At 43.3% G+C, this 25,000-nt stretch overlaps 3 protein-coding genes across 12 annotated transcripts in view; all 3 read right to left on the reverse strand.

Annotated features, from left to right (window-relative positions):
• The window catches only part of LOC129738620 (troponin I), a 249,042-nt gene that overhangs the window by 207,087 nt on the left and 16,955 nt on the right, over positions 1-25,000 (reverse strand). The gene's annotated exons all lie outside the window — the stretch shown is intronic.
• On the reverse strand, positions 5,476-19,657 carry LOC129738619 (histone-lysine N-methyltransferase Suv4-20). 5 transcript variants are annotated; one of them, XM_055729856.1, is made up of 3 exons: positions 19,027-19,657; positions 12,619-13,455; positions 5,476-11,957 (listed from the first exon to the last, which is right to left on the reverse strand). In XM_055729856.1, exons 2-3 carry the CDS (start codon positions 13,000-13,002, stop codon positions 8,436-8,438), a joined length of 3,906 nt encoding a protein of 1,301 aa, XP_055585831.1. In that variant the 5' UTR covers positions 13,003-13,455; positions 19,027-19,657; the 3' UTR covers positions 5,476-8,435. The 5 variants fall into 5 exon arrangements, with proteins under 5 accessions (XP_055585831.1, XP_055585832.1, XP_055585834.1 ...); XM_055729857.1 differs by lacking the exon at positions 19,027-19,657 and adding an exon at positions 15,913-16,046; XM_055729859.1 differs by lacking the exon at positions 19,027-19,657 and adding an exon at positions 15,929-15,953.
• LOC129738621 (uncharacterized) lies at positions 20,798-21,968 on the reverse strand. 2 transcript variants are annotated; one of them, XM_055729866.1, is made up of 3 exons: positions 21,682-21,968; positions 21,494-21,625; positions 20,798-21,439 (listed from the first exon to the last, which is right to left on the reverse strand). In XM_055729866.1, the coding sequence occupies exons 1-3, from the start codon at positions 21,826-21,828 to the stop codon at positions 21,266-21,268; spliced, it is 453 nt and encodes a 150-aa protein (XP_055585841.1). In that variant the 5' UTR covers positions 21,829-21,968; the 3' UTR covers positions 20,798-21,265. The 2 variants fall into 2 exon arrangements, with proteins under 2 accessions (XP_055585841.1, XP_055585840.1); XM_055729865.1 differs by having other exon boundaries at positions 20,798-21,625.

The raw sequence follows: 25,000 nt of genomic DNA on the forward strand, positions 1-25,000 counted from the left end.
TCGATCTAAATTTACACGAATTTTTCTTGCTGTGTAGAAAAGGCAAAGCCGATAGGCTGATTTTGCATTGATCTATACATCGATGGATCGAAGCACGTGTTTCGTTCCCAGATCGGATTAGGTCATTTTAGGAAAAAATAGGTACGAAATTTTTATCAAATTTATTAATTTTTGTTTAAAGTATTGAGAATATCGTTAAAAATGTCAAAACTGTAAAAATGATCAGAATCCGCAAAATTATCAAAGTTTTCTGCATAGGCAAAACAGACAATTGTCAAAACTGTCAACATTTTCAAAATTGCCAAAAATATCAAAAAAATTTAAACTCCTTAAAATCGACAAAATTGACAAAATTGTCAAAATAGAAAAAAATTTCAACAATTTTATAATTTTGAAAGTGGGGCAAATTAGCAAAATTGTCGGGATGGCCCGACTTTTCAGAATCATAAAAGTCAGGAAAATGTAAAAAAAATACAAAAATAAAAAAAAATTTCAAACAGACAAGAATGAAAAAAAAAATGACCAAAGCTAAACTTATGCTACCTTGTTTAAAAGAATGAATGGTTCCTTTTGTTTCGAAAACTGTTTTAAAATAATTGATCTTGATCTTGTTATCTTCTTCCAATAATTTTTTTCATTTGATCAAAACATCAAAGTTCAAAATTAGACTTCAAAAACACCATGAATGGGCAAGTATCAAAAAGACCAGTAGATCAAAGCCAACTGCGTGATATTTATTTACGGTCTCTCAAACAAATTAATCCATCATATTAATCCATCAAATTAATCCATCATATCAGAAAACACCACACCGGTTACTTTTATGATTTTTTGAACGAGCTTATCGGAGACTACTTGGATTAAAAGGATTTTCATGTTTATCTCATACCTTAACGATTATGTTTCATTTCCGAGAGTCACCTGGTCATAAAATCTTTTTCATTCTGGGATTTTTATAGGTGTATTAAACACCGAGAAGGAAGTAAAATTGAGGATTTCTTGTCTACCTTGTTGGATTATTTCCGGGTTGGCAAAGGTTTAAAATCGTCCGAACCGCACATTATATACTTTTGTGAACACGTGGTCTGCATTTTGCAGCGCATTGAAAACGTCAATGGGCCAGAGATTAACTAACCACAACACAGATTAACTCGAATGTAGGAAAATTTTAAATTTAAAAAAAAGAGGATATCAAATCTTTCTTACCGTTGGATCCCGGCACCGATCGCATCCGCACATGAAGCTCTTGGAGAAGCACAGGTGTATGATCCGATGCTGGGTTCCCCACAGAATCTTCGAGTAGTTGTTAAAAATCTGCTGGCCCTTGAGAATGGGTCGGGAGGCGTAGCACCGCATCACCAACTGCTCGTCGAAGACATACCGCACATTCGGAACGCAGCAGTGGTTCATAAGTGCCCCCAGAATGTAGAGTCCCCTGAGCACTAATTCCTGATCGTTGTTCTGTTCGTCTTGGACGATGTTGCTCGTTTCGAAAGCGTTGGTACTCAGGATGTTTACGACTTGTTTGAGATATTTTAAGTCGGGACTGTCTTCGGGTAGGTTGGAAAGGATTTTGTGGTTTATGAGTTGATCGATCTCTGTGGACATGTCTTTTTTGGGAGGGTGCCCTTCCATGCCGAGAACTATCGATCGACTTAGATCGTTCAGGAGCAGGGCCCGAATAGAGGTGAGCGCACAGAGTAGATCTTTGCAGTAGCGTTTGGGGTCTTTGGGGTCGAAGGTGTTTATAAGCCGACATTCTTGGGAATGGAGGGAGTTTGGGTCGTTGGAGGGATCACAGCTAGGGCAGATGGGAAGTCGACAACCTCCTGTACAGATGGTTAGCTTAGTTTGGATTCGGTAGCAGCAGGCGCAGAAGATCACTTCGTAGTTGTTGACCCTTGGGCCTAGAAGGATGGGTTTGTCTAGGAAGATCAATTCGTTGACGGCAATATCCCGAGTGGCTACCAGACCTCGGCCGAAGTCTTCTATCTGGACCAGATCCCACGGCTGCTCCGCGGAATACAAATCCGCTAGGAACGTCACTAGGTTGCTTTTAAAGCGATCGATACGATCTGTAGTCACTAAATCTACAGTCACTTTATTAACACTACTATCACTATGAGCAAAATGGTTATCACATTCCGTTGCCGTTTTCGGATTGCCGTTGGGAGCTCTGAGCTCACCGATGACGACGGGAGACTCTAGGGTGGCCATTTCGGTACCTCACGTTAGTACTCCGGAAGCAAGGACAATTTGTGTCTAGAAACGTTGAGCTTTGGCGCCCGACTGGCACCGCTGCCTTTGTTGATGCCGTTGAAGACCGCCACCGAAATGGTCAACGAAAATCATCGCAACAGGCCATGCTGACAGCGACGATCATTCCCTATTTCCTCCACCGCCTACTGGCTATGGTGGTTCTTCTTTGGTTACTACGATTGACCAACCGAATCTCTAGAAACCGTATTTTGTCTTCTTTCCGCTTTCATGTCTGCCGTCCGACTGATGCCAAAATAATCCCACTGCTGCCCGTTTCGATATTCCACCTGTGGGACGCTCGACCCGAGTTTGCGTGTCTAGATATCAAACCAAGCGCAGGCAACGTCCATAACAAAAGGGAACAACAACATTGTGGGGAGACCACCGTTCTGTGGAAGAGGGCGGAAATGCCACCTAGCTGCTTTCAACAGGCAGCTGAAGCATGTTCACAACTTCCCATACGCCACCATGCGATACTTAACAACGTCCGAGAAGGAAGAAAATTTCGAGGGACCCTTACCGCAAACCCCACCTACCCTTCACAACACCCACACTCGCGGTGGAGAAAATCCGTCTATTCCGAACAAGCGCCGCTTGTTGTAGCGAGAGAAAAAAAATAAATCACCAAATCGTTTTTCTCAAATAACCATCTTTCAATTTTCCTCTTCTTGTTCGCTCGGCTGCTTGGATCTGCCACCTTTGACACTTAATTTTTCCCCCACGGGACTGCTGTGGTCCGTTTGAATGGGGCAGCGTGGGGTTTAATTTATTTTCGGCTTTGCCGCCTGTTTACTTGCTGGCTAACTTAGATGAAGAAAAACTGACTGGATGCGACATTTACGCGACCTTTAAACAGGTTGTCGGATGCACTTTTTTTCTTAGAATGTTCAACAGATCCATTCCGGACTTCTCAATTCCAAATATCAAATGTAACCTTTTTACAACATGAAGAACTCAAACTTTGCAGCAATAGAAAATTCGCCGTAATAGAAATAAAGAACCTTATCCTCAGTACAAGGACTGTCACAGATTGGCTGCAGCATCCCGAATTTTGGTTTTCCTGCTCCTTCATCTGCAGAAAATGCTCACGGCCCCCTTCAGAACAGGAACAGAGCCGGCCCCCCACAATCGAAACCACCCTGCAACACAGCAGATGAGAAACATAAAATGAGAGAATCCCTACTTAAACGAAATGGTGAGAGGAAAACAAATACGCACGCTAGCTACAAAGCAGTTTCCATTTCGAAGGATGCTGTGGAAAACTCCAACAGTTCAGGTTTACGTAGAGAGGGAAGGTGGAAAAGCGTGTCCCATCTCCGATAAGTGATAAGGCACAGAGAGCCGTGCCGAAGAGAATGACAAAGACTGTTATCGAAGAAATTGATGGAAGCTGAGAGCCGGGAAAACGTGAGAGAAAGAGAACGGGTACTGTCTGATTCTGTAGTTGTAGTTGTAAATCGCACACTTGAAGTTATTAAAAATTATCGGTAAAATTTGTGGAAATACATTTTTATTATTTTCATGGTTAACTTTAAGCTCGTTAGATATGAAAGAAAATTTTGAAAAAATAAAGCGTTTTCAATAGAAAACCCTTCCAACAAATTTATGAAGTTGAGACTTTATAAAATTGAACGTTGCTTTGGTATTAGCCGGAAATGATCGGAACTGGAATGAAGTCTTTACAATATGGGTAATGGGTGTTAGAGCTCAACGAGAATAAGTCGGAAATCTTGATCGGACATTGATTCAAGATGGCGGTTTTCTCACTTTTCATATTTTTCATCCCAAGTTTCAGTTATTAATCCTTTTTTCTCGTTTCAAATTTCACGTCTTATTTTTCACGCTTATCACCCAGAAGGAAACTTCTCGCATCTCACGTCATACGACACCTTCTAATGGCTTAAAGGTTGTCCACGATGAAATTGCCACACACAAAATTGATTCGCAAAATTCGAGTTTTCATCCGATTGCCATAATATTTTCAGGGATTGAAAAATAACTATTAAACTTCATTTTACCGTTTTACTCGTATTTGGCCTTAACCCCGGGAATAAGATTCTGCACAACCTTGAATCAACCATTTTTTGCATGTAAACCCATACTTTCTTCAGTTCCTCGACTGTCTTCACTACCTTAGGTCGTTTAAGAAGGTGCTGCTTCATAATCGCCCAGTACTTCTCGATGGGGCGGAGCTCCGGAGTGACGAAATTGACCTTATTGTCCGCATACCACTTCCTCCTCGGAGTTGTTGCATGAGGCCAAATCTGGCCAGAAGATTGTTGGGACGTTGTGGGCCTTCAGGAGAGGTAGCAGCCGCTTCTGGAGGCACTCTTTCATGTACACCTGACCGTTCATCGTGTCCTGGGACATAAAGGTGCACTCCGCTTTCCGTACGTGCAGATGGCTTGCCAAACCAGGAATTTCTTCGCAAATTTGGACATCTTCGAAGTGCGGACATGCTCCGGAACGCTGAACTTATCCTTGGCCGTGAAAAACAGGTTGCCGGGGATCTGTTTGAAGTCTGCCTTCACATATGTTTCGTCGTCCATGATGCAGCATTCAACTTTCGTCAGCATGTTGAGGTACAACTTCCTGGCACGGGTTTTGGCGCAACAAAACTATTTGGTTTATCTATATGTTTAGTTTTGTACTCACCAAACGAAATAGGTGTTCATGACAAGCTCAATTTGAGGCTAGTGTTGATTTGATTGAAGTACCTTCCTAAACATGCGATGTTTTCGTAAGCGCAGCTATTTCGACGAACTGATGGTCCCTTCGTTTCTTCTTCACATTTTGCAAAATTCTCCAAACAGTTTTGACTCAAAAAAAAACCTTGAAAGTCCCCTGTGCTTAACGGAATTTACGACTCGAGAGCGCCGTTAAATTCAGAAAATGAGTGAACCATCGGACCACGTGTAATCATTGATATGGTTTCCGGAGCCGTCCTCTCGCGAAATATTTCTGTGAAAAGGTATGGAATAATAACGGTAAGACACAGACAGTACAATTTTGGAAACCTGCGCACTGAAACGAAAAGAAAGATTTGAAGGAAGTGAAACTAGAGCACAGTGAAAAAAAAAATGATTTTTTTAAACAGAAAAATACCAATTTTTTCAATTTAGTTTGTTTTGAAAAAGTTTTGAACAAAGGGAATGTGAGATTACCACAAAACTGTTAACCACTTAAATAATTGAAAATCTGAAGTTATTTTGTTTTGGAAAAGAGTGGCATTGTTTATTTTTTGTTTTTTTTTCTTCATCTTGTTTTTCTCATATTTGCATTAATCATTATACCCTTTCAAGGGGTAGTATTTGTTTGTTTAGTACTAGAGTTGTTACTTATTTGTTTATCTGTTTGTTTCCAGTTGTATTATTACAATATTAACTGCTTCTTATTTTCCTATGCACACGTGGCATGTACTCTCACAATGTCTATCTTGTTTAGTTTGTTTGCCTGTTTGACTTTTCATTAGCAGCAGTGTATTTGTGGGTGTTTGTGTATGTGTACGAGTGTATGCTCTCTTATGTGTTTATTGTTATCTTTATTTGTTAAGATTTCGCTTGCTCCATATATTACAGGGATCTGCTTCAATGCATTAAGACCGCAAAAAATTCAAGTGTGTACTGAACTTTTTCGTTCCAATTAGGTTTCAAATGAACGGTTGAAAAATAGGGACAAATGGATTCGCAGAATACGCAGCTTCTTAGTAACAGATTTGACAAGACAGTTGATGCTATGCCGGTCAACTTTTTTGTTCTTTTTCATCAATCGTTTCACGGTTTTCCTGGTTATCACAAAATAATCTTTTAATATAGGTATGCTTGCCTGCAGTAATTCTTACACTATTTTACATACACTGTGCATTAACATCTTAATTGTCGCATTACTTTCCGCTTCCTTATCATCCGTTATATTGTTTTTTTATTGTAATTCTTTCTTCTGTTAGTGTTAATGATTTCTATCAGCTTTTATTTCTTGGGAAGTAACGGGGAACTTGAGGTGATTGTTGAAAGTGCTGCGCTTGCATAGAACGATCTGTTTTTTTTCTCGAAGGAGGAGGCAATCTTTAGCATCTGATTTTTTCATAGGGACCGGATATTCCAGTTTTTCATGTCCATAACATTCACTCTTGTGGCTTTATCAAATACATAGTTGTATTACAATTCTAACGTCTCTATTATATTCTTAGGTAGGTTCAATTGGAGGTGTACTAATAGATTTTTGTTTTTTTAATGGGTTCTGCTGTATACTTCTACGAGAGTGCGCGTTTGTCAACAAACGGCTGGCTGGCGTTACAAAAACTGTACACATCCCTACAACATTGTCCAATATGCTAAATCCTATCTAAGTGGCTTGTTTTAATCTTTAATCAAATCCATCTTCGATGCTGCTATCTACATATGTATCTCTAGTAGAGGGTTTGGTTATATTCTTCAAAGGATATTTTTTGTTTTACTTAGCTGAAAGGCAATGAAAAACCGAATAATCTGTCAGTAGCCTGATGAAGCGCAACCCGAATCATTGCCTATGAAAGATTAAAGTTCTTAGGGACCACTCGCAACGTATCTTTTGATTCGGTTGTTGTTTCCACAGAATGCAAGTTACTATTCAACACGTGGCAGTAAGATTTGTTAATCGAAATTCTAAGATCAACAGTTGCTGAATCGGGCATGCTGAGTTAATTTACTTTCAATTGAGTGTGGGATAATGAGTCTTGCTAGGACTTTCCTGAGTCCCTCCTCCTGGTGATGATTTGAATCAAACAATTTTTTTCTAATGCAGCCGGAGAGAGAAAGGTTTTAAATGCAATGATATGCAAAAAAGTGAACTGGTTTTTTTCTTGCAAGAGTACGTAGGATCAAACATAATGAAGTGAAACTTAAAAAGAAATCATAAACAACCGAACGAAAGAACGGTGGGAAAGTAGCGTACCTTAAAAACAAAACAGTTGGGTTAACAAACAGTTTGGAATAATCGGATCTGTGTGGTATACTCGAGATGATTCATCGATCAATTTTCAATTGCTTTCCTATAGCATTCACCTATCGATAGCATTATGCACAATTAAGAACACATTGAACCGTTCGGTCGTAGTTTCGTTTTTCTAGGGGATTACTTTTTTGATACTTGCTATTTTTTATTATAATTTTTTGTTTCCAATTAAACATATAAAATGGGGGGATGACAAATATTTACAATAATGATAATCCTTTAAGGTATGAATAATTATAAACGACATGTGTTCTGTTTAAACGTTCCACAAAAGAAACTGTAAGCGGAAAACCGAAAATAATTTATTTGAAATAAATTTCACCGCCGCATAGGAAAAAACACACGGCTTTGGGGGAGGTGTTTTGTATTTTTGGTGGCAATATTTTCCCCACCAACCATGTTTAAACTTTCAGTTTTATACTGCTGAAATAGCTGTGGATGTTCCTAACCTAACGTATGAAAGTAAGAATTAAGCGCTTGTTTTTTTTTCTAATTTTTCTTTGTAAAATTCACTTTTACTTGTTTGCTAAATCGCATGCGATTACTATTAGTAACGGTGAACACAGTGACTCGAGTTTGCTGGCGAGTTAAGAAACGGTAGTGTTATTAACGTGTCCATTTTCGAACGTTTTCAGTTCACTTTTTTCGATCAATCAAAAACTCCTAAAGTGCCCGCAGGAAGGTTCGTCTGCCGCTGCCTGAGGATTTGAAATCATTAAACCGATTAAAAACGATTGCAGGATGGAGTTTGTGCGTTCAATTTGTTGGTTTCCTTTAGTTGAGTTACTATTTTTTATCAAAAGAATTCCGATGAGAATTAAATGGGAGCAAATTGAAAATTATTGTTTATCAAAAATCACACAGCTTATCACATTTTTAACCTCAACATTGAGAAAGCTAACGTGAAGATATGAAAAAAGTGCTTTAACAAATTCAGTCTTAAATTTCTCGAACATCTAATATTGCCATTAGAAAAAAAAATCAACATAATTAGGTAGATTATTTCATCATGAAATATTTTCAGAAGCAACCATTATGTTAATAGCATAATTTAAAAATAAATTGTACTAAGTAACTCAATCAAAGCCAATCAACAATCTGAGCACATAAATCCCAGCAGAAAACCTCCAACCAGACACACGGTTCTAGAACTTTGCCCGTTCCGTCCCGGACCCGTTCAGCCGTCAGTTAAAGGTGGCCACCCCAGGTTGGCTGGAGGTTAGGGCCGTCAGCTGCTGGTAGGGACTGCATTTGGTAGGGGTACTGGACGAGCCAGCAGAGGTGTTGCTGCCACTGTTCGAGGCCGTCACGGCACCGGGTCCTACCATTATCCCCCCGCTAGCGTTGACTGTTGTCGATCCAGAAACGACATGGTGGTGTGAGAGTTGCGATAGTTCGCCGAATCTGTGCGGAGTGTGGTGATTGCCCCCCAGCAATTGAGCCGTGTGCTGGATCACATTATGCTGCAGCGCTTGGTGAGGGGACTGTTGTTGCTGACGAAAGGGCTTGAGGGATTCTGAAGGGCTTTGGGAGCTGTTACTGCTAGGTTGGAAGTTGAACAAATTATGGTGCGAGTGATTTTGGAAAGACTGCGCCAGGGGGTTGTTGTGCTGAAGGAACGACATTGAGTTGAGGGTGTTTGCGAAAAGCAGTTGAGATTGCTGCTGCTGCTGGGGTTGGGGAGATCTTGAGAAGGTGCTGACAGCATACCCGTTGAAGGTATTGCTCGGAAAGGGCGGAGACGTGAGGTTTCGTGTAGGGCTAACGATGACTCCGGGGGTGTTGTTGATGAAACCGAGACTGGAGTTGCTATTTGGCGTTAAACTGACTGCTGGCGAAAGAGGCAGCGAGCCGGAAGTTGAAGGAGACGACGAAGCGGACAGCTTGGCTGTCGATGGAATGTCGATTGTACGGGTTTCATTGCCAAAGATTAGTCGTAATCGTTTGGTGGGGGCTGGAAATGCACTTGGCGAGTTCTTTGGAGGTGTCTGGTTGGAGGAAACTGCCGCCGTTACAGCCGCAGTGACCGAGCTCAGCGCCGAAGGTTGCAGTATAACAGAAGGCTGGCTTGGTGCCGGCTGCGAATGTTGCGGCGGAGTTTGCTGCTGCTGCTGCTGGAGACAGTGATGATGATGGTGGTTGTGACGACGTAATTCACGCTTTGCTCGCTTACGATGACGTCGAGCTTCTTTGGATTTATGTCGTTTCTTGCGTTTCTGGGACAGTCTACTACTACAGCTGCTGCTGTACGTCAATTCGTCATCCAGCTCATCATCATCGTCACCGTCTTCCAAATCATCCTCTTCGTCTTCCTCCTTTTCACTTTCTTCTGCTATACCTTCCACTCGGAGAATTTCGTATTCGGGCTTGAAGTTGTTGGTACTGCACGTGTCCTCACTCAAACTCGTACCGGATTCAATGATTTCGTCTATCACTGGACTGCGCTTCATGCGTAGCGTCAATTTCAGCCGCCGTTCGGGCGTCTTCATAAGCGCTTCGTGATTCGGTGGAATGTTGTTCAAACCGGACTGATGTTGCTGGGGCACTTTATTTTCCCAGCTCGAGCTACTCTCCGACTCACTGACACTTTTGGATATTTTGCGCTTCCGCGAACCAATCACCGTCTTCGAGGCCAACCGTTCACCGCCACCGTTCGCCAGTTTGTCACTGTGATCACTTTTACCTACACTAGCGCTAGAATGCCTACCATTAGTTTTACCACTATTACTTTCACTACAACTACTACTGCCGCTGCTTAGAACAATAACATCTTCATGTCGGCTTCTACTACTCCTCAATAACTTATCGCTACTATCATCACAATTGGTTACAACTACTTTCGACAGGATCACATCGTCCTCGTCATCTTCGGCAGGTGCTGGACCACCGAGCAGAAGCCTACGAGGAAGGGCGCGTTCGCCCCCCAACAGGGAACCCCTCGTCGTTCGACCCTGCAGTTGATCGAGTTCGGCGACCTGTTTTTCAAGGGCTGCTTCCTCATCCTCCTGCATGATCCTATTCTGTAGCTTCTGCTTCCGTCGGTGGCCTCGATTTGCACTGTCATCACTTCCGGGCGTGAGATCGATGTCCATTTTAGAATCCAAACCTTTGCCGCCGGTCGTCGTTGTCGGAGTATTCGACCGTCTTCTCATAAAATCTCGTCCAACACCATTCTCTGGCAGTGATTTTGTTGGATTGCTTTTGCTTTCATCGTGTGCAGGTGTTGAAGCTCGATCCAACATACGCTGTTTCCCTCTGGTCACACGGGGACTCATTCCTTCCGGAATCGAATACCGGTTGTTGATCGCAGAACGTCGCTTGATCGGTCGTGTCACAGTTGCCGTTTCTGCTGTGGCCGGAAACGATTGACGCTGGTGATTCCGTAAGGTACAACCAGCCGCCAAACTGTTACTTTCCAGGAGATCATTGAACACATAGACGCTATCATCCGGCGCGATCGCCTTCAAGGGACGTTCCATGGTTGACGACGACATTCCACTGCAGCTACTTTTGCTGACAAAAGAATGATTGCTGTTGTGATCGTCATCCAGAATCACGATAACGTCGTCTTCACTTTTACCCCTACTGCTGCCATTACTGTTACTGGTGAGGTCTTGTGGCATCATTTTTCGCGCTGCAGCAGTCGGAACCGAAGATTTGGCGGTCACAAAGGATGATGTCGATGAAAGAATACTGGAAATATCCGTATTGAGACTGCTGTTGCTGCTGTATCGTCGGCAGCCGTTTTCTCGCATAGGCCGAAGACTACGGGTAGTTTTTGGAGGAACTGGTGTGGCCGCTTCTTCCGTTACTGTCGGCGAATTCGGTTGCTTCTTCTCGTCGCTTGGGGTTTGAAATCGCCTGGACGATCGAGTGGCTCGTTTTTCGCTCGGCGCTTCTGCGGGTGTTGTTGTGTCATCTGGCTTTGATCTTTTGTCTTCCCGTGGTGGATGTTTGGTATTTTTTGAAGCCGTTTCAGATTCGACCGGGGCATGAAAGTTACTTTCGAAGGCAGGTTTCTGCTGAGCTAGCAGCATTTCTGCGTCGTATTTTGTCATACCTTTCTCGCGCAGCTCTTTCATGCTGAGTGCCGCGAGTTCAGTTGGTAATTCACTTTTTCCGATAGTGGTAGATCCACTATCTTGCATGGAATTATTCTTACTTTTCAATCGGTTCAGCCGATTGTCGGTTTCCCTCAAACGATACCGTACCCCATTTGGACTCTGCTCTTCGCCGTTCTTGTCCTTGGCAAATGCTCCGGTTCCTCGGCGTTCGCAGGTTTCACACTCGCAGTACCGGTTGTTATCGCCGAAGAAATCCTCCCCATAGAAGCAGGTAATCTCTTCGCCGATTTCTATATCGCGCAGCACTTTGACGCAGGCCGTGTCCCGGCCGGTTGCCACAAACTTACAGTTGGCGCGGCAATCGTGATTGATGTAGGCCGCCGGCCCTAGCCACAGCTGGGCGCAGTTCTTCCTGCAGCTGTACATCACCGAGAAATCGTTGCTGCCCGGTTGCAGTAGCATGGCTTCCTCCTTCTCCGTCAACTCCGCGATACAACCGACCAGACATTCGATTTTCTCGTTCTTCATCCAACGTCGGGTGGAGCTGATTTTGGCGCCCTTTTGACCCTCCAGCGAGTACCGGTAGCATGCTTCGATGGCAAAACCGGCGTTCCGATCGAAAACGCGAAGGTAGCGATAAATCTGGTGGATTGAAGGAAAGATTGTTTTTAGTCGATGAGTGTCTTAATCATGTGTGAACAAAAGGTGTAGCAAAAGAATAGCAGATAAGCGTTCTTCGGAAACTTTTAGCATGCCTGAAGGGTGAGAAACTAATGATTGTGTTCATGTAAATTTTCTAAAGATTATTCGGAACGTACTTCCACTGAAGACATAAAATTTCTAGATGCTACTACAGATTTTATGACCGAAATTTTGAGTTTCTTTGAAGACACCGAATTATTTAACGCTGAGCAACTAAGAGTACATCTTTCGAGGAAATGATGGCTAGCATCTTTTAAATAAACGACTTTCGATCTCATGACCGTTGGCTTAGAAGTCTTGAACGCTATCCACTGTGCCATAGTCGGTAATAATCATGATTAGAATTGGAAAATGAGAATTGGTTCAAAAGACATACACCGTCTTAGCCGATTTAGGCTTCACAGACTGAATAAATGACGTGGACAACTTAAGATTAACGTTTAACACCCAGTACCGAGATGGGAATCGAACCCATGCCATCAGTGGACCAGCGATTACCGTCTTACCACGCTAACCACTCGACCACCGAGACGTACTGTGTCTCGGTAAATCTAATAATCTTATCTAATCTCGGTAAATCTAATCTACACTGAATACTTACGTGCGCTTCCAGCCGTTTTTGGGCCACCTTGTTTTTGTTCAGAATCGCCCGCGGAATCCAGTTGCCCTTCATCAGCTGTTGGTAGCACTTGGCGTAGTTCTGGGACCGGATAAACTCCTCGATGATGTCCTTGATCGGATCGGTGTTGACCCGCAGCGGCCGATATTTGAGGTTCATCTTGTGCGTCTGGAAGCCAAGAATCGGATCCAATACTAGCCCGGTGGCCAGATCGTCATTGTCGGACAGTTCCTTCGGGGTCATCCCGGTGGCGGCCACGAGTTGCAGCTTCTGTTGCTGCGAATTCCGCGTATGCTGTTGATTTGAACAGTCAACACTTGCGCCGCTACTTCCATTGCTGCCATGACCAGTGGATGCTATGACCATTTTCGGTGCGGAAACCACCGCCGGATGATCACGGTTGAGACCAGCTTCGTTACCGAATGCTGGCTGTAGCTGTCCACTTTGGCGCCGCCGTCTCCTCCGTCGTTGTCGCTGTTGCTGCTGGATGATTCTCGAGCGATTGTTTGGGTCAGTGCGGGTCGGCAGGAATCGTCCGGTCCCTCCCAAGACTCCACCGGTACGGGCTCTCAGGAGTAGACGTCTGCTTCTGGCTCTAATCCTGCCAGCGCTACCTGCTTCTCCGCCGCTTCCTCCTCCTGCGCCTCCACCACCGCCGGCACTGACCCTTCTGGATGGTGCTATCTCGACCGGTGCTGATGATGTCCCGATCGATTTCGATGTGGACGTACGACCGAGGGAAATCAGGGTGGGTGTCGCTACTAATGGTGGCAGCGTGACCACACCGTAATCGCCTGCACGTCGTTTAGTTGATTAGTTCTACAAGTGAAAGTAGAGAGAAAAAAAGAAGCAAAACGGAAAAAATCAATTCTAGTTTGTTTTTTACTAGGTACTTCTGCACACTAATAGACTTGCGCATGGGGAGGCTATTGACCTTGTGACGAATTTTCTTGACAGATTTTTCTCTAATCAGGTTATCAGAAATTGCTAGAACGTTTTCCCGATTTAAACACCTTTCTTTAAATTCTGACTCTCTTCGACAGACTGAGGTAAGCGACGAGAAAAGACCAATATAACAGCTTCCGAAAAACCGGTTTTGGAAAAATGTTCATTCACCACTATGTTTATCTTAAATATATGGTTCTTTTGTAATTCGAATCCAGCTTCCGACGGTAGCTACACCTTTTACAAATACACATGCTTTAGAACGTCTAATGTGTCGGTGCCGACGATGTCGGCGACTGTCTGACTTGCACAAACATTTCGATGCAATTTCAACACACTTCTGCGGACGTTCACAGCTTTGCCTGTGACTGTGAGAAAATATCTGACCACGTCCTCTTTACTGTGTGGGTTATATCCGAAGCCCAACCATACCTGTCTAGTTTAAATGGCTGCCACCACACACCAGATTCATTATCGTCATCCGTGCTTTGGCAATGGCCTATCCTGGAAAATGCACTTTTGAAAGGTAGCACTGGATGTTACATTAATCTGTTGCACAAACGAACCACGGTTCGGTATCCTTCCAAGGCGTTATCACCTGGTGACCCAAGGTGATCAGGTGAGATATTCTCCGTCGTTTTCTTGGCACATACTAACACTAGTGCCTGTGCAATCCAGGCTGCCAGATTGAGCCGAATTTCTCAAATCTTTCTTGTAAGATTTTAGAACAGTTAAACGGTGTTCTGATGCGTTTACGAATTTACTGCCATGAAACTTTATCCTATAAAGCACATCTGATGCTTGCTTATCGGCAAGTAGGTCATTCGAATATAATTCTTCTATCTAGAGTTTCATCTCGACGTAGGTGTCAATAACTTATGCACAAATTCTTCTTTTACTGTCATAGCCAAAACTTGTAAGCATCCTGGAAAATGGAAGAGTTGCATCCTTCATCTTTCTTTTCAGCATAACATCTGTTACATATATTGGAAAACCATGTGGCAAATACCACAAAAGCAATAACTCATGCTCATATTATCCAAATTTTAACTGGCAGACATCCAGGAGCAGGGTTAAGGTAACATAGAGGTAATGGACATTCCATATTTTTGGCAACTCTGACGCCCACAACCACAACCATCGATCGCCCCCATCTAACGCAACGGAGATTTATTACAAAGCAAAATTTTTGCTCACCAGCGGCAGCAGCTCTTTCGCCACGACAATTCATCGTCGTCCGACGTCGTAATTTGAGAAATCAGCAAACAATTGAAAAACATCGAGTGCGGAACGCGAGAAGATAACCAACCAGTCACCAGCTAGCAGGAACAAGACCACAAAGAAGAGCACTGGTTGCAACAACCATCTAGTACAGACACACGACGGACGATGAAATGAAACCCCATAGGTCCATAATACGGGGGGAAACACTCAACCTAATATGTAGATTTGCGAATGAAGAAATCATCGTTTGCAAATTTTTCGCCAGAACTAAACTGAGGCGTATACCGTGAATCGACTGAGGTTCTCCTGATTTCTGTTGCCACTTGACAATAAATCAACCAATACCGATGGCCGAGGAACTTTCAATTAGTCGTCAAATTGGTCAATTGATGGTTCCGAAATTTCGATTTCTTCAAACGGTACCTTCACAGTTCGTTGGAACTTGCAGAATGAAACCATCCAGCCTCGATGAAGTTGAACGTTCGGAAGGCTTCTCATTAGACTTTTCATATCCCTTTTTGAAGGTGTTTTGATTGGTGATTTCCCTTTTTCATTTTTGTCACCTCTCAGCAGTGCCGTCTCTAGCAGTGCCAGTCTTTTTGGCCATTTTGATGCACTCTCATTACTATTCTATCTATGCAACCTTACAACAAAGAACTCCAAACGTAACGAATCGAAACCGTATTGCAAATCAAGCAGCTTTCCAAAATCCGTTCGATTTTGCACAATTGAAAAAACTCATCGCACAAATGACGCTTCACATTGACTGTCTGGTTCACTGCCGCTTCTTGCCCATCGCTTGTTATTGTTCCTCTTCACAAACTTTTCGCCTGTGGTGTGTATCGAGGTGCTCTCGGAATCTCTTTTCTTTCTCCCGATCGCCCGACGACTATCCCACTTGATATCTGTGTCTCAATCTCAATGTTCAAACCTCAAATACGTCTAGCAAGTTCTTCCCGATCCCATTCATGGCCATGTACACTGCTAACAGTGAAAATCCCTCACGGACACCTATAAACAGGGCCAGACAGCCATTCCCGCATTGCTATAGACACCATTCATACGATGAGGAAAATTCCCATTAGAAAACTCGCGTATCCTGCTCACCACACATTACACGTACTTCTGGCGTAGTTCTGGTTTTTCGGGAAGCTAGCTCTAGCTGCCCGAGGTTCGGGAGAACAACGATTTATTACTCAGCTTGGGTGGAATCTTCATTGCACACATACACACTGGACGGTGCAAACACGCGTTCATATATACATGCAGCCAAGCGTCGCCACACTCTCTCTGCCCACCGGACGTGTATCCTCTTTTGCTTCTGTGTGTGGCACGTGAAAGGGGGTGGGGCGAAGATGGGAGACTGCTGCTCTGCTGTTGTTGTTACCGAATGATACGATCTGATCTCAGCGAGTGTTGTCCCGCAACTGAGCAGGGCGAACCGGATCGACCAGTCGCACCGAACCGATAACGTGGTCCGAGGGATGAATCAACCGGTTCAAAAGAGAGCTCGGGAGCAATTCGTAACTTCTCCTCGACTAACTTGTAAACATGCTGCAGATTCATTCGGTGGCCGTCAGAGGTGACTAAACGATGCTCGGTAACATTTCTGAACCAGCTCATCTTTTTGACCACAATTTCATTTATTTAGTATTCCGAATCATGAGGTTTCCATGATGTTCTGTAAATATTTTTCTTTGACTTGAGCTCATGTCGCTTAGTACGCCGTACGATTTCACTACCTTCATATGTTTATTCCTTAGGGTAAATCTGAAGCTTGACAATCCGCCAGTGTTTCATTCGTATACAATTGTTCAATCTAGAGTTTCATCTCAACTCACTTGTCAATAAGGTGCTTTAAGTATCCCAATTCTAACATCCAGACACCCAGGATAAAAAAGAGACAATTTCCTGGCGTGTGAATGATGTGTTGAGCTTTTAAAAGATGATGATGGCCTCCACTCTCCCCCGTACATGGGAACTTGGGCTGAATTATCTTAGAAGATATTTTTAAAATATCTCTTTGACTTTTTGATCTTTCGATATGCTTGATTTTTCTGAATATTATTTCCATGTACGTCTATCATTGCCTTTTTATTCTTCATCCTTGTATTTTGCTGCTTATTATATTCAACTTTTGAACAGGAACCATCAGAGAAAAGGGACATTTTAGTGTAAAACCTCTTCCCACACATACTTGAGTCCATTTTCCGGGTTTCATAGCGCCCCAGATCACGTTGCTTTTGTAATTTGTCATGTGCGGCCTAGAGATGTTTGTTCAGTTGTTTCAATCATCATTATGTAGTTTAATTACTAACGTCAACTATATACTTATATTAGTTTTCAAGAACGCCAAACACTTATTTTTAAAACTAGTCAAGTTTTCTCCTCTCTTAATGTCCATGGGTAAAGTTTTGTACTATTTTATTCATCGGTAGAACAGCGAATTCTGCGAAGACGCTAACAAAAATGGTGCAGCTCATAAAAACGAGTTCCATAACGATGCAGGTCATATCTTCTGATTATTCGCTCTATAAACGTGACTTTCTTCTTAGTTTTGAAGGCATGTTTGGTCACTACCAACTGTTGGGTGTGTTTAAGGCACAAAACATAAGCTTCATGCCATGAGGACGTCCGATGCTTCCAATCCATTTGTTTCTTTATATCTGGAAATAAACATTTGATTGTAAGTCTAAGCCATCATAGTGGAAAACCTATGATCACTATCGTCCTGTTTTACATTTTTTGTGAGCTGTAATTAGATTGTCCTCCGGTGCATATAAATTAGCTACTGCTCGTCTCGTGAAAAACATAAGAAATTAAATAATCTACACCAGAAGAATCTATCAGCAGCTTATTAGAATACTGGCACTTTCAGATGAGTTTTCATTTTACGTCAACTCATCTACACATTGGTAATGCGATTGTAAATGGCGTTTCCTGTCCCGAATTTTTTCGCGTTTCCGACCCATTTTCAAGACAATGATACAATTTTGGTCATCAGAATCTGTGAGTTGTCCGGGACTCTTGATTATCTCCACCTGTAAGAATTGAATTTTCAATAAGACATTAATACACTATTGAGTAATACTGAATGAGCGACATTCAGAGCCTATCACTTGGTAACCCAGTGATCTTGAACAATGATGTCATTCGGCTGGCATTGATGAGTGGAGCGTTGTTCTTAGTACACTTTGCATTGTTTACAGATGGTATCTCACAAGGTTCCAATTTGAGTGCACTTCTTCTAAACCTGTGTATCAATAGATTGTCAACCGCTTTGAAATGCCTACCCTTTCGACCCCATGAAATAAGTGGACCACCTCATCGAACAAGCGACCTTCCTTGATCTAGTTATTAAGTTCTAATTGTAACTTCAAGGTTTTCGTAAATAAAAATCACAATTAAAATCTGAACTGATATGCGTTCTTATTTAACATTTTCGTAATTTTTTTTTTATCTTCTTTAATTGTTTACATGTTGTTCATCGTTCTTATCCTGTTATTTAAAATTTCATCTTGAATTTGATTTTGTATCTGTTTTATCTTTTTTTTAATATTAATTCAAGCACATGTTGCAAGACATTGTCACAACAGTGTAGCCACCCACTACATTCATTCATAACTTCGTTCATCAAAATTCTCTCTCGCTCTCATCTCTCGAAGAAGTTTTCACTTTCTTCCTCGATCTCCGTCTCATTAAAAAAAAAGCCATGCCAAAAATTCATCCACTTCTCACCTCTCTTCGTTCACGCCACATTTCGCCTGCTCACCTGAACGATGAAAGTTCACTCAACCAAAAAGCAAAACAACCAAACCAACTTCAACATCAACCGGGCGAAGGAGCAAATCAAACGAACGAGTAGCGCAAAAAAAAAGAAGAGAACCCAGACGGAGAAAAAACATGGCCGCCACGAAGCCGACCGATCGAGAAAAACTCCCTCCGCTCCTTTCTGATTTTGCACGGGACATGGGTTTGTCACAAGTAAAATCCCACTTTTCAAACAATTCTTGTATGGGCAATGTAGCAGCAGGAAATCTGGGCAAAGCCGAGCTAACTGCGAATTAGGAAAATAATTATCGAATGTTACTTTAATCCCTGCTCGTCTGTCTGCTGTCTTGCGTTTCGGCCGACCAAGCATATCGAATCATATTTCCCCATTTTCGAGAGCCGTGCGTATGCATGCAAATTTTCCATTTAATACGATCGATTTTAAATTACCACTTTTGAAGGTTGAGCCGTTCTGGAATCTATCAATTTCGGTGAAACGTCCCGGGAAAATCCTCCTTGAAATACTATCGATTGGCCGTTCGAAATCCAAAGTAGCCCGTCGCAATATGCCCGAGCCAATTCTTTCTTAAAGTTGAAATTCTGCAAGCTAGCAAAAGCAATCCTCATCCAAGGCGGCCGACGACTCCATTTTGGTTCTGCTGTGCCGTCCGCCGTCTTTCTTCTTCTTAGTTGCCGTCGTTGTATCAGACGGTGGTCAAACACTCTTCTCGATGGCCGAGACTTTTCAAATTTCCCGGAATCCTGCAAACCTTATCGCGAGCTGGGGCTGGCCTTCCGGGGGCCAGTCCATAATCCGAAATTGCGCACCGAGACAAAAAAAAATCACACTTTCGCACAAAAACCCGTTCCGCCGCTATACGGCTACAGTTTTTCCGATTTCCTACTCAAATCAAAAACTTACACCAAGCAGCAAATTGCACCTTGCTTGCTGGCTACCAATTCTCTCCCTCTCTCTAGCTTGGAATGGACTATGGGGCGCGTTTTGTCGTTGTTCGCGACCGTTGTTTGTTTCTTGCGTACACGTTCACGTCGCCGTGTCTGACTGAAAACTGACGAGGAAAACGGCGAATGTGCTTTTTCTTCCTGCTTTCGCCGTCCGTCAGCAAGTCAGCCAGCCTGCACTGCGCTTTATCTCTTTTCGATTCGACTTTTCACGTTCGTTCTCACCACGGGTGGGAAAAGGGAAGCAACAGTGAGATGAGATTGAATGGATGAATTTTCGGGCGAAATGGCGAACGAAGCGTGGGTGGTATTCATTTTTGACGTTTTGCTCGCTAAATTTGAAATACTCAGAGCCCGGCTACCTATTACTCAGACGTCGCCACATGTATGAAGCAGCCGACGGCTGATCTTAATGAACTCAAAAATCAGCGGAAAGATTACTCAGACGACAGGAAATTCGGCACTCAGAGAACTCGAGTGCTTGAAGGCGACAACTGAGTAAATGTTGATCAGTTTGTGCGAGGCGGTCGGACTTCGTTTGTTTTCATGCAACAAAAACAGGAAAATTTACATGGTAAATATTCATTTCAATTTTCTTCAGATTCAGATAACAATCCAATTTTCTTCATATTTCAGGATACTTAGCCGAAGTTCAAAAGAAAACATCCACCGAAGTGTTTGCCCGGGAGACGAAACCCGACGGGCGAAAACAAAAACCAAAAGTTCATGTAATTTTTTTTTAAATAAAGGTTTATGCATGTATTTCGACTTTTGTTATTAATCAAATCAACAAATCCATCATTTATCTGAATAATAATACAGATTTTAACTGTCCTAGCATGAAAAAAGCGGCCAGAAACCGCTTCAGAATTATTCGCGCATTCTGAGTAAGCATGACTCAGTTGTCGCGAAAAGGGCTGTTAGTCAGTTCTGAGTAAAAGCCGTTTAGTCAGAACTGAGTAGGTGGGGTTTTGGCGACAACTGAGTAACCGTCACTCTGAACTGAGTAGCTGGAAGTTAGCGAGTGAATGAACTGTGGTAAAATCGAGCGATCTGGTACTGCAATTATTTTGGGGATTGTATTCACATGGAGATGGCGCTTTTGGTAAAATTATATCACGCACGGAAAATAAAAAAAAAGGTAAAATTTACCTTTTTGCGAGGTGAATTTTTTCCACCCTGTAATGGAGATTCTTGAAGGTCATCGCCACAAAATAAATGATTGGTTTAATTATGTTAATTTTCTATATCGGCAACATTTTATTATCTCCCACCCATCGCCCGATTACTCCGGTCATTTTTGGTTGGAGTGTAGTAGCGTAAAATTTTCACTTACGGCTCACGTTCAACAGCTGCTGGCTCCGAAGCCGGCGATGATGGAGTGGCCATCTGTGCCACGATCGCCGCTTCTGTTGGCTTTTCGGTGAAACAGCTGGTACATCAGGTGTGCCGCGCCTGCTGTCCATGTGGATGCGGAGCAAAAATCCCGAGTTCTCCTTCCCCGGATGCAGACGGTGGGTGTCAGTCCAGTGCTGTTCCAACGTCGCGACAATCGTTCTCGTCAATGGCTTCATCTTACCGCGATCAAAAGTCTCGACCCTAGCGCGTGATCCAAGCCAGGAATGGCTCATTCGACAGAGGATGGGCGGCGATTCGATCCTGTGTTTCGATGGACAATGCTGTGATCCGGACCGTGGACGAAACGAAGTTAAAAAAAAATTTCCGTCTAGTATGTGGTTGAAAACACAGATGGCGCTGTCTGTGCCGTGCAGTTTCGGAAGAGTTCGGAGCTCGTTTTGTGCCGGAAAGAAAAAAGGTTGGAGCCGATACCAATGGGTGCGCAGCAACATGAACACGTGCCGAGATGTGGAGCAAAATATGCCGGAACCAAAAAAGGGCCCTGAAGAAAAATCTCGTTAGGTATTTTGCCACCTTGATTTTCATAGAAACTCACGCTTTGGGCGACCCTTTTCGAGTTGACTTTCCTCGTGGCTTCGTTTCTTCCGACCTGATGTTGCTGGTGCTGGTCCGGTCTTGTTTGGGATCTTGGCACGTGCCTCGGATTTGTTGTCCGTGCCTTTGTGGCCTGTGGCGATAAATCCGGGGTTAGGTGATTCCTCTAGGATCACAAAAGGCACCTACCTGAGCCTGAGAATATCCGTTCTCCGCACTATCCGGATCCGTCACCTTTAAAAGGCTTTTAGCCCGACGAGCACTGTTCTGGTGCGTCCGGTTTCGAGCACCACACTTGACTATTGTGCGGAAACTGCAGTGACGTTTACCGCTCATTTGCACGCTTAGTAAAGTTTCCCCCAAAATGGGTTTTTACTTTGCACATTTTTTATTGATTCTCAGTTTTGGTTAAAAACCAACACGCTCGTATTGTTTTATGCAACGGGTGGGTTATTGAATCAAACTTGTTGCCTAAATTGCTCTCTCATATCCTTGCTCAAAATTAATCAAAATTCAAATGTAACACAACATTGCTGCTTTGGTAGAATTTTTCATGGATCATGACAAGGATCCATGAAAAATTCATAATCACGCCACTAGGAGTTCGAAGGAAAAAAAATGATCGACTACATTCCGAGCATTCCTCGGAAGCGTAACACCTACTGCAGAGGTGTCTTAAACTTAATATATAAAACATAAACACATCATAATAAACTCAAAGCCAACGAATCTTGGCAAAAATATCTTAACGCCATCTAATTATGGCAAAGATTACACTAAAACTAAAGACGAAACTCAACGCCAACCTATCTTGGCAAATGATGTCAATCTATACCAGCAGACCCGGTAAAAATTCCTTCGACTCCTGAAACCAAACTATTAAGACTTTCTCCTAAGCAGCAAAACAATCAATTAAAATCTTGTAGTCATTGAAAAAAATGACTCTGATCTTACAGTGAGGACTAAACACAATTACTGGTTTTTCTAGAAGCAACAGATGTCTTAGGAAAAGAGGGATTTAATCCTCTTAATTGCCAAGGGCCCGGAATAGAGGTTATACCGCGCCTCCAGATCGCGTTCCTTTTGATGTTTCCTTAGCAACCCCCTTGACATCTGTGCCCGAATGTTCATGATCTTGAAACGGATTAAAACCAGCTAAATATGAAATGCAGTATTGAACAAACAAAACAATACTGATGATGATACAGCAAAATGATATGATAAACAAGAAGAGCAATAATTAAGTAATCGCAATAATAATCAATTATCTAATACTAATAACAATGATAATTGTAACTAGACGCTAAGTTTCAAAAATTTGTCGAACTAATAATCAAAAGTGGTTAGATTTAGTTGGGCGCCATTTGTAATGGAAAAGTCTTGATTGTCTCATTCAGTATCTGGCGTTGTTCTACCGATAGTTCCTTCATCGGTTCTGCTTCAAGTTCTTGCTCAGTAATCATTGAACAGCATACTGCTTTGACTCCGAACGTTTGCCAAAAGTTCATGCCCATGATGGCGCAGTCTGGCAGACTCGGCACAAGAAGGACTGGTAATATTTCATTTCGATTGTTATATGATATCGGTAGACGAGTGAAGTGGTTTATTTTGTGTGGTGTTCCATCCGCTGTTTTGATCCCACCGTTCAGTGCTTCTTTTCGTAGTCCAAGCTCTTCCACAATCTGTGCTTTACTGCCACCTAACAAGGAACAGTTTGCACCACTGTCCAACAAAGCTGTAACTTTCTTTCCAAGAACGTCCAGAACGGCGTGTGGACGGTTGTCATGTCCGGGATTGATAATGATAGAGTTGATGTCTTGTAAATCGTGAGGTATTGAAGGTTGATAGCTGTGTTGCGAAGAATCTGGCCCTCCATCTACCACCTCCTCGCTGCGGCGTTTTCCGCTTCACTATTACAAACAATACAGCTGCGTAACGTGTAACCTTTTCGACCGCATCTGTAGCAAAAGAGAATTGCCTGTGCCTTCGTGCAATCCGGAAACCTATGCCCCTCCTCATCGCAGTTCCAGCAAAGCGCTGGACGGTACGCTGCATGCTGAACAGGATCTAGATCGTACATATTGCTGCCTGCTTGCTGAAGCTGCTGGTTCTGGAGCTGTGGTTGATAGTGCTGTTGGAATTGCCGTTGAGGCTGCTGTTGTTGAAGCTGTTGCTGTTGAAGCTGTTGCTGTTGAGGCTGCTGCTGTTGTTGAAGCTGCTGCTGTTGAGGCTGCTGTCGCGGAGCCCATTTAGCTTGCTGTTGCAACGGATGTTGTATTCGATAGCTCTCCGCTTGACTGCCTTGCCGATTCACCAAATTGTTCTGACCTGCCGAAGTTGTAGGCGGTTGCTGACGCTGTTCCGGTCGTTGTTGAGAGTGTTGCTGCTGTAGTCCTGTATTGAAACGATTCGATCTGCGCTCCAGTTGAAGCTTCATGGCACAAACTTGCTCGTACAGCTGGTTGAAGTCCCCTTGCAAACCGTTTGCTTCTTCTGGATCCACTAGATCTGCTTCAGTTTGGATAGCTGACGTTGAAGCCGCACCTTGCTGGGCCTCGTTCTCCACCGCATGTACTCTGTTGAAGCGTGGCTGTTGTATTGGAAGCCGATGCGATGGTGCTGAGTATGATGTGGCTCCGTACAACTGCTCGTCCGCCTCCACTGCTTGCAATCTCCCGAAACGCTGCTGCTGGTGTTGCTGAGACCGACTTGTTGTTGCTGGTGTTGCGAAGTTCGGTTCTAGTAAGTGGTTGTGCGGAATTGGAATTCTGCGCTGCTGGTTCAGCAATAGCCTTGTTTCGTCGAAGTTGCTGCAGACGTTGACCAGGTCCATCAATGTCTTTGGCTGAGCGGCTGTTACTATTGTTGCATAGTCCATATTCATATTTTTCTTGACTATGAACAACTTCTCCTCTTCCGTAAGTGGTGGATCGATGAAGCGGAATAGTGTAGAGATGTCACGGAAAAACTTATCGAACGTTTCGTTGGCACCTTGAAAACGGAAGCTGGCTTCCAACCTCAGGATCTGAGCATACCCGCTAGGCAGGAATTCCCGTCGAATTTCTTGCTTGAATGCTTGCCAGGAATACAGGCGACGTTGGGCAAGTGCTCTTGAGTACCAGTCGAGGGCGTCTTCAAGCAACAGGTGCTTGATAGAAGCCAGAAGTGTCTGATCGTCGATTCCCTCTGATCTGGCAAACGTCTCCACCCGATCCAAGAAAATGTTGAGGGACGTGGTGTCCTTTTCGCCTCGGAACTTGAAAGGCCAATTGTGAATCGCCTTCTGCATCCGCCTGTCGTAGTTGCTACCACTTCGGTTTGTAAAGCTGTCGTTCAACTGCTGCTGCCTCCTTTGTCGTTGTTGAATGTCGAACCGCAGTTCGTCCAGAACGTTTACAGCAGCCAGACCAGCCGAACTACCCGACCTCCGGATGATTACTTCCTCCGAGTCCCTCTGTCCTTGTCTGCCTCCTTGGAACGGAAGAGAAGACGGCTCAACATCCGCTTC

Source organism: Uranotaenia lowii, chromosome 1 (assembly GCF_029784155.1).
Source record: "Uranotaenia lowii strain MFRU-FL chromosome 1, ASM2978415v1, whole genome shotgun sequence".
In the NCBI taxonomy this organism is placed as follows: Eukaryota; Metazoa; Arthropoda; class Insecta; order Diptera; family Culicidae; genus Uranotaenia; species Uranotaenia lowii.

What these genes read in the sequence shown, in the direction of transcription:
- LOC129738621 (XM_055729865.1), bottom strand. Translation starts at nt 21,828, where the DNA reads ATGAGCGGTAAACGTCACTGCAGTTTCCGCACAATAGTCAAGTGTGGT. An exon ending in ACGGATATTCTCAGGCTCAG is followed by an intron (nt 21,626 to 21,681) that starts GTAGGTGCCTTT and finishes TTATCGCCACAG; the next exon opens with GCCACAAAGGCACGGACAAC.
- LOC129738619 (XM_055729856.1), bottom strand. Translation starts at nt 13,002, where the DNA reads ATGGTCATAGCATCCACTGGTCATGGCAGCAATGGAAGTAGCGGCGCA. An exon ending in AAAAACGGCTGGAAGCGCAC is followed by an intron (nt 11,958 to 12,618) that starts GTAAGTATTCAG and finishes TCAATCCACCAG; the next exon opens with ATTTATCGCTACCTTCGCGT.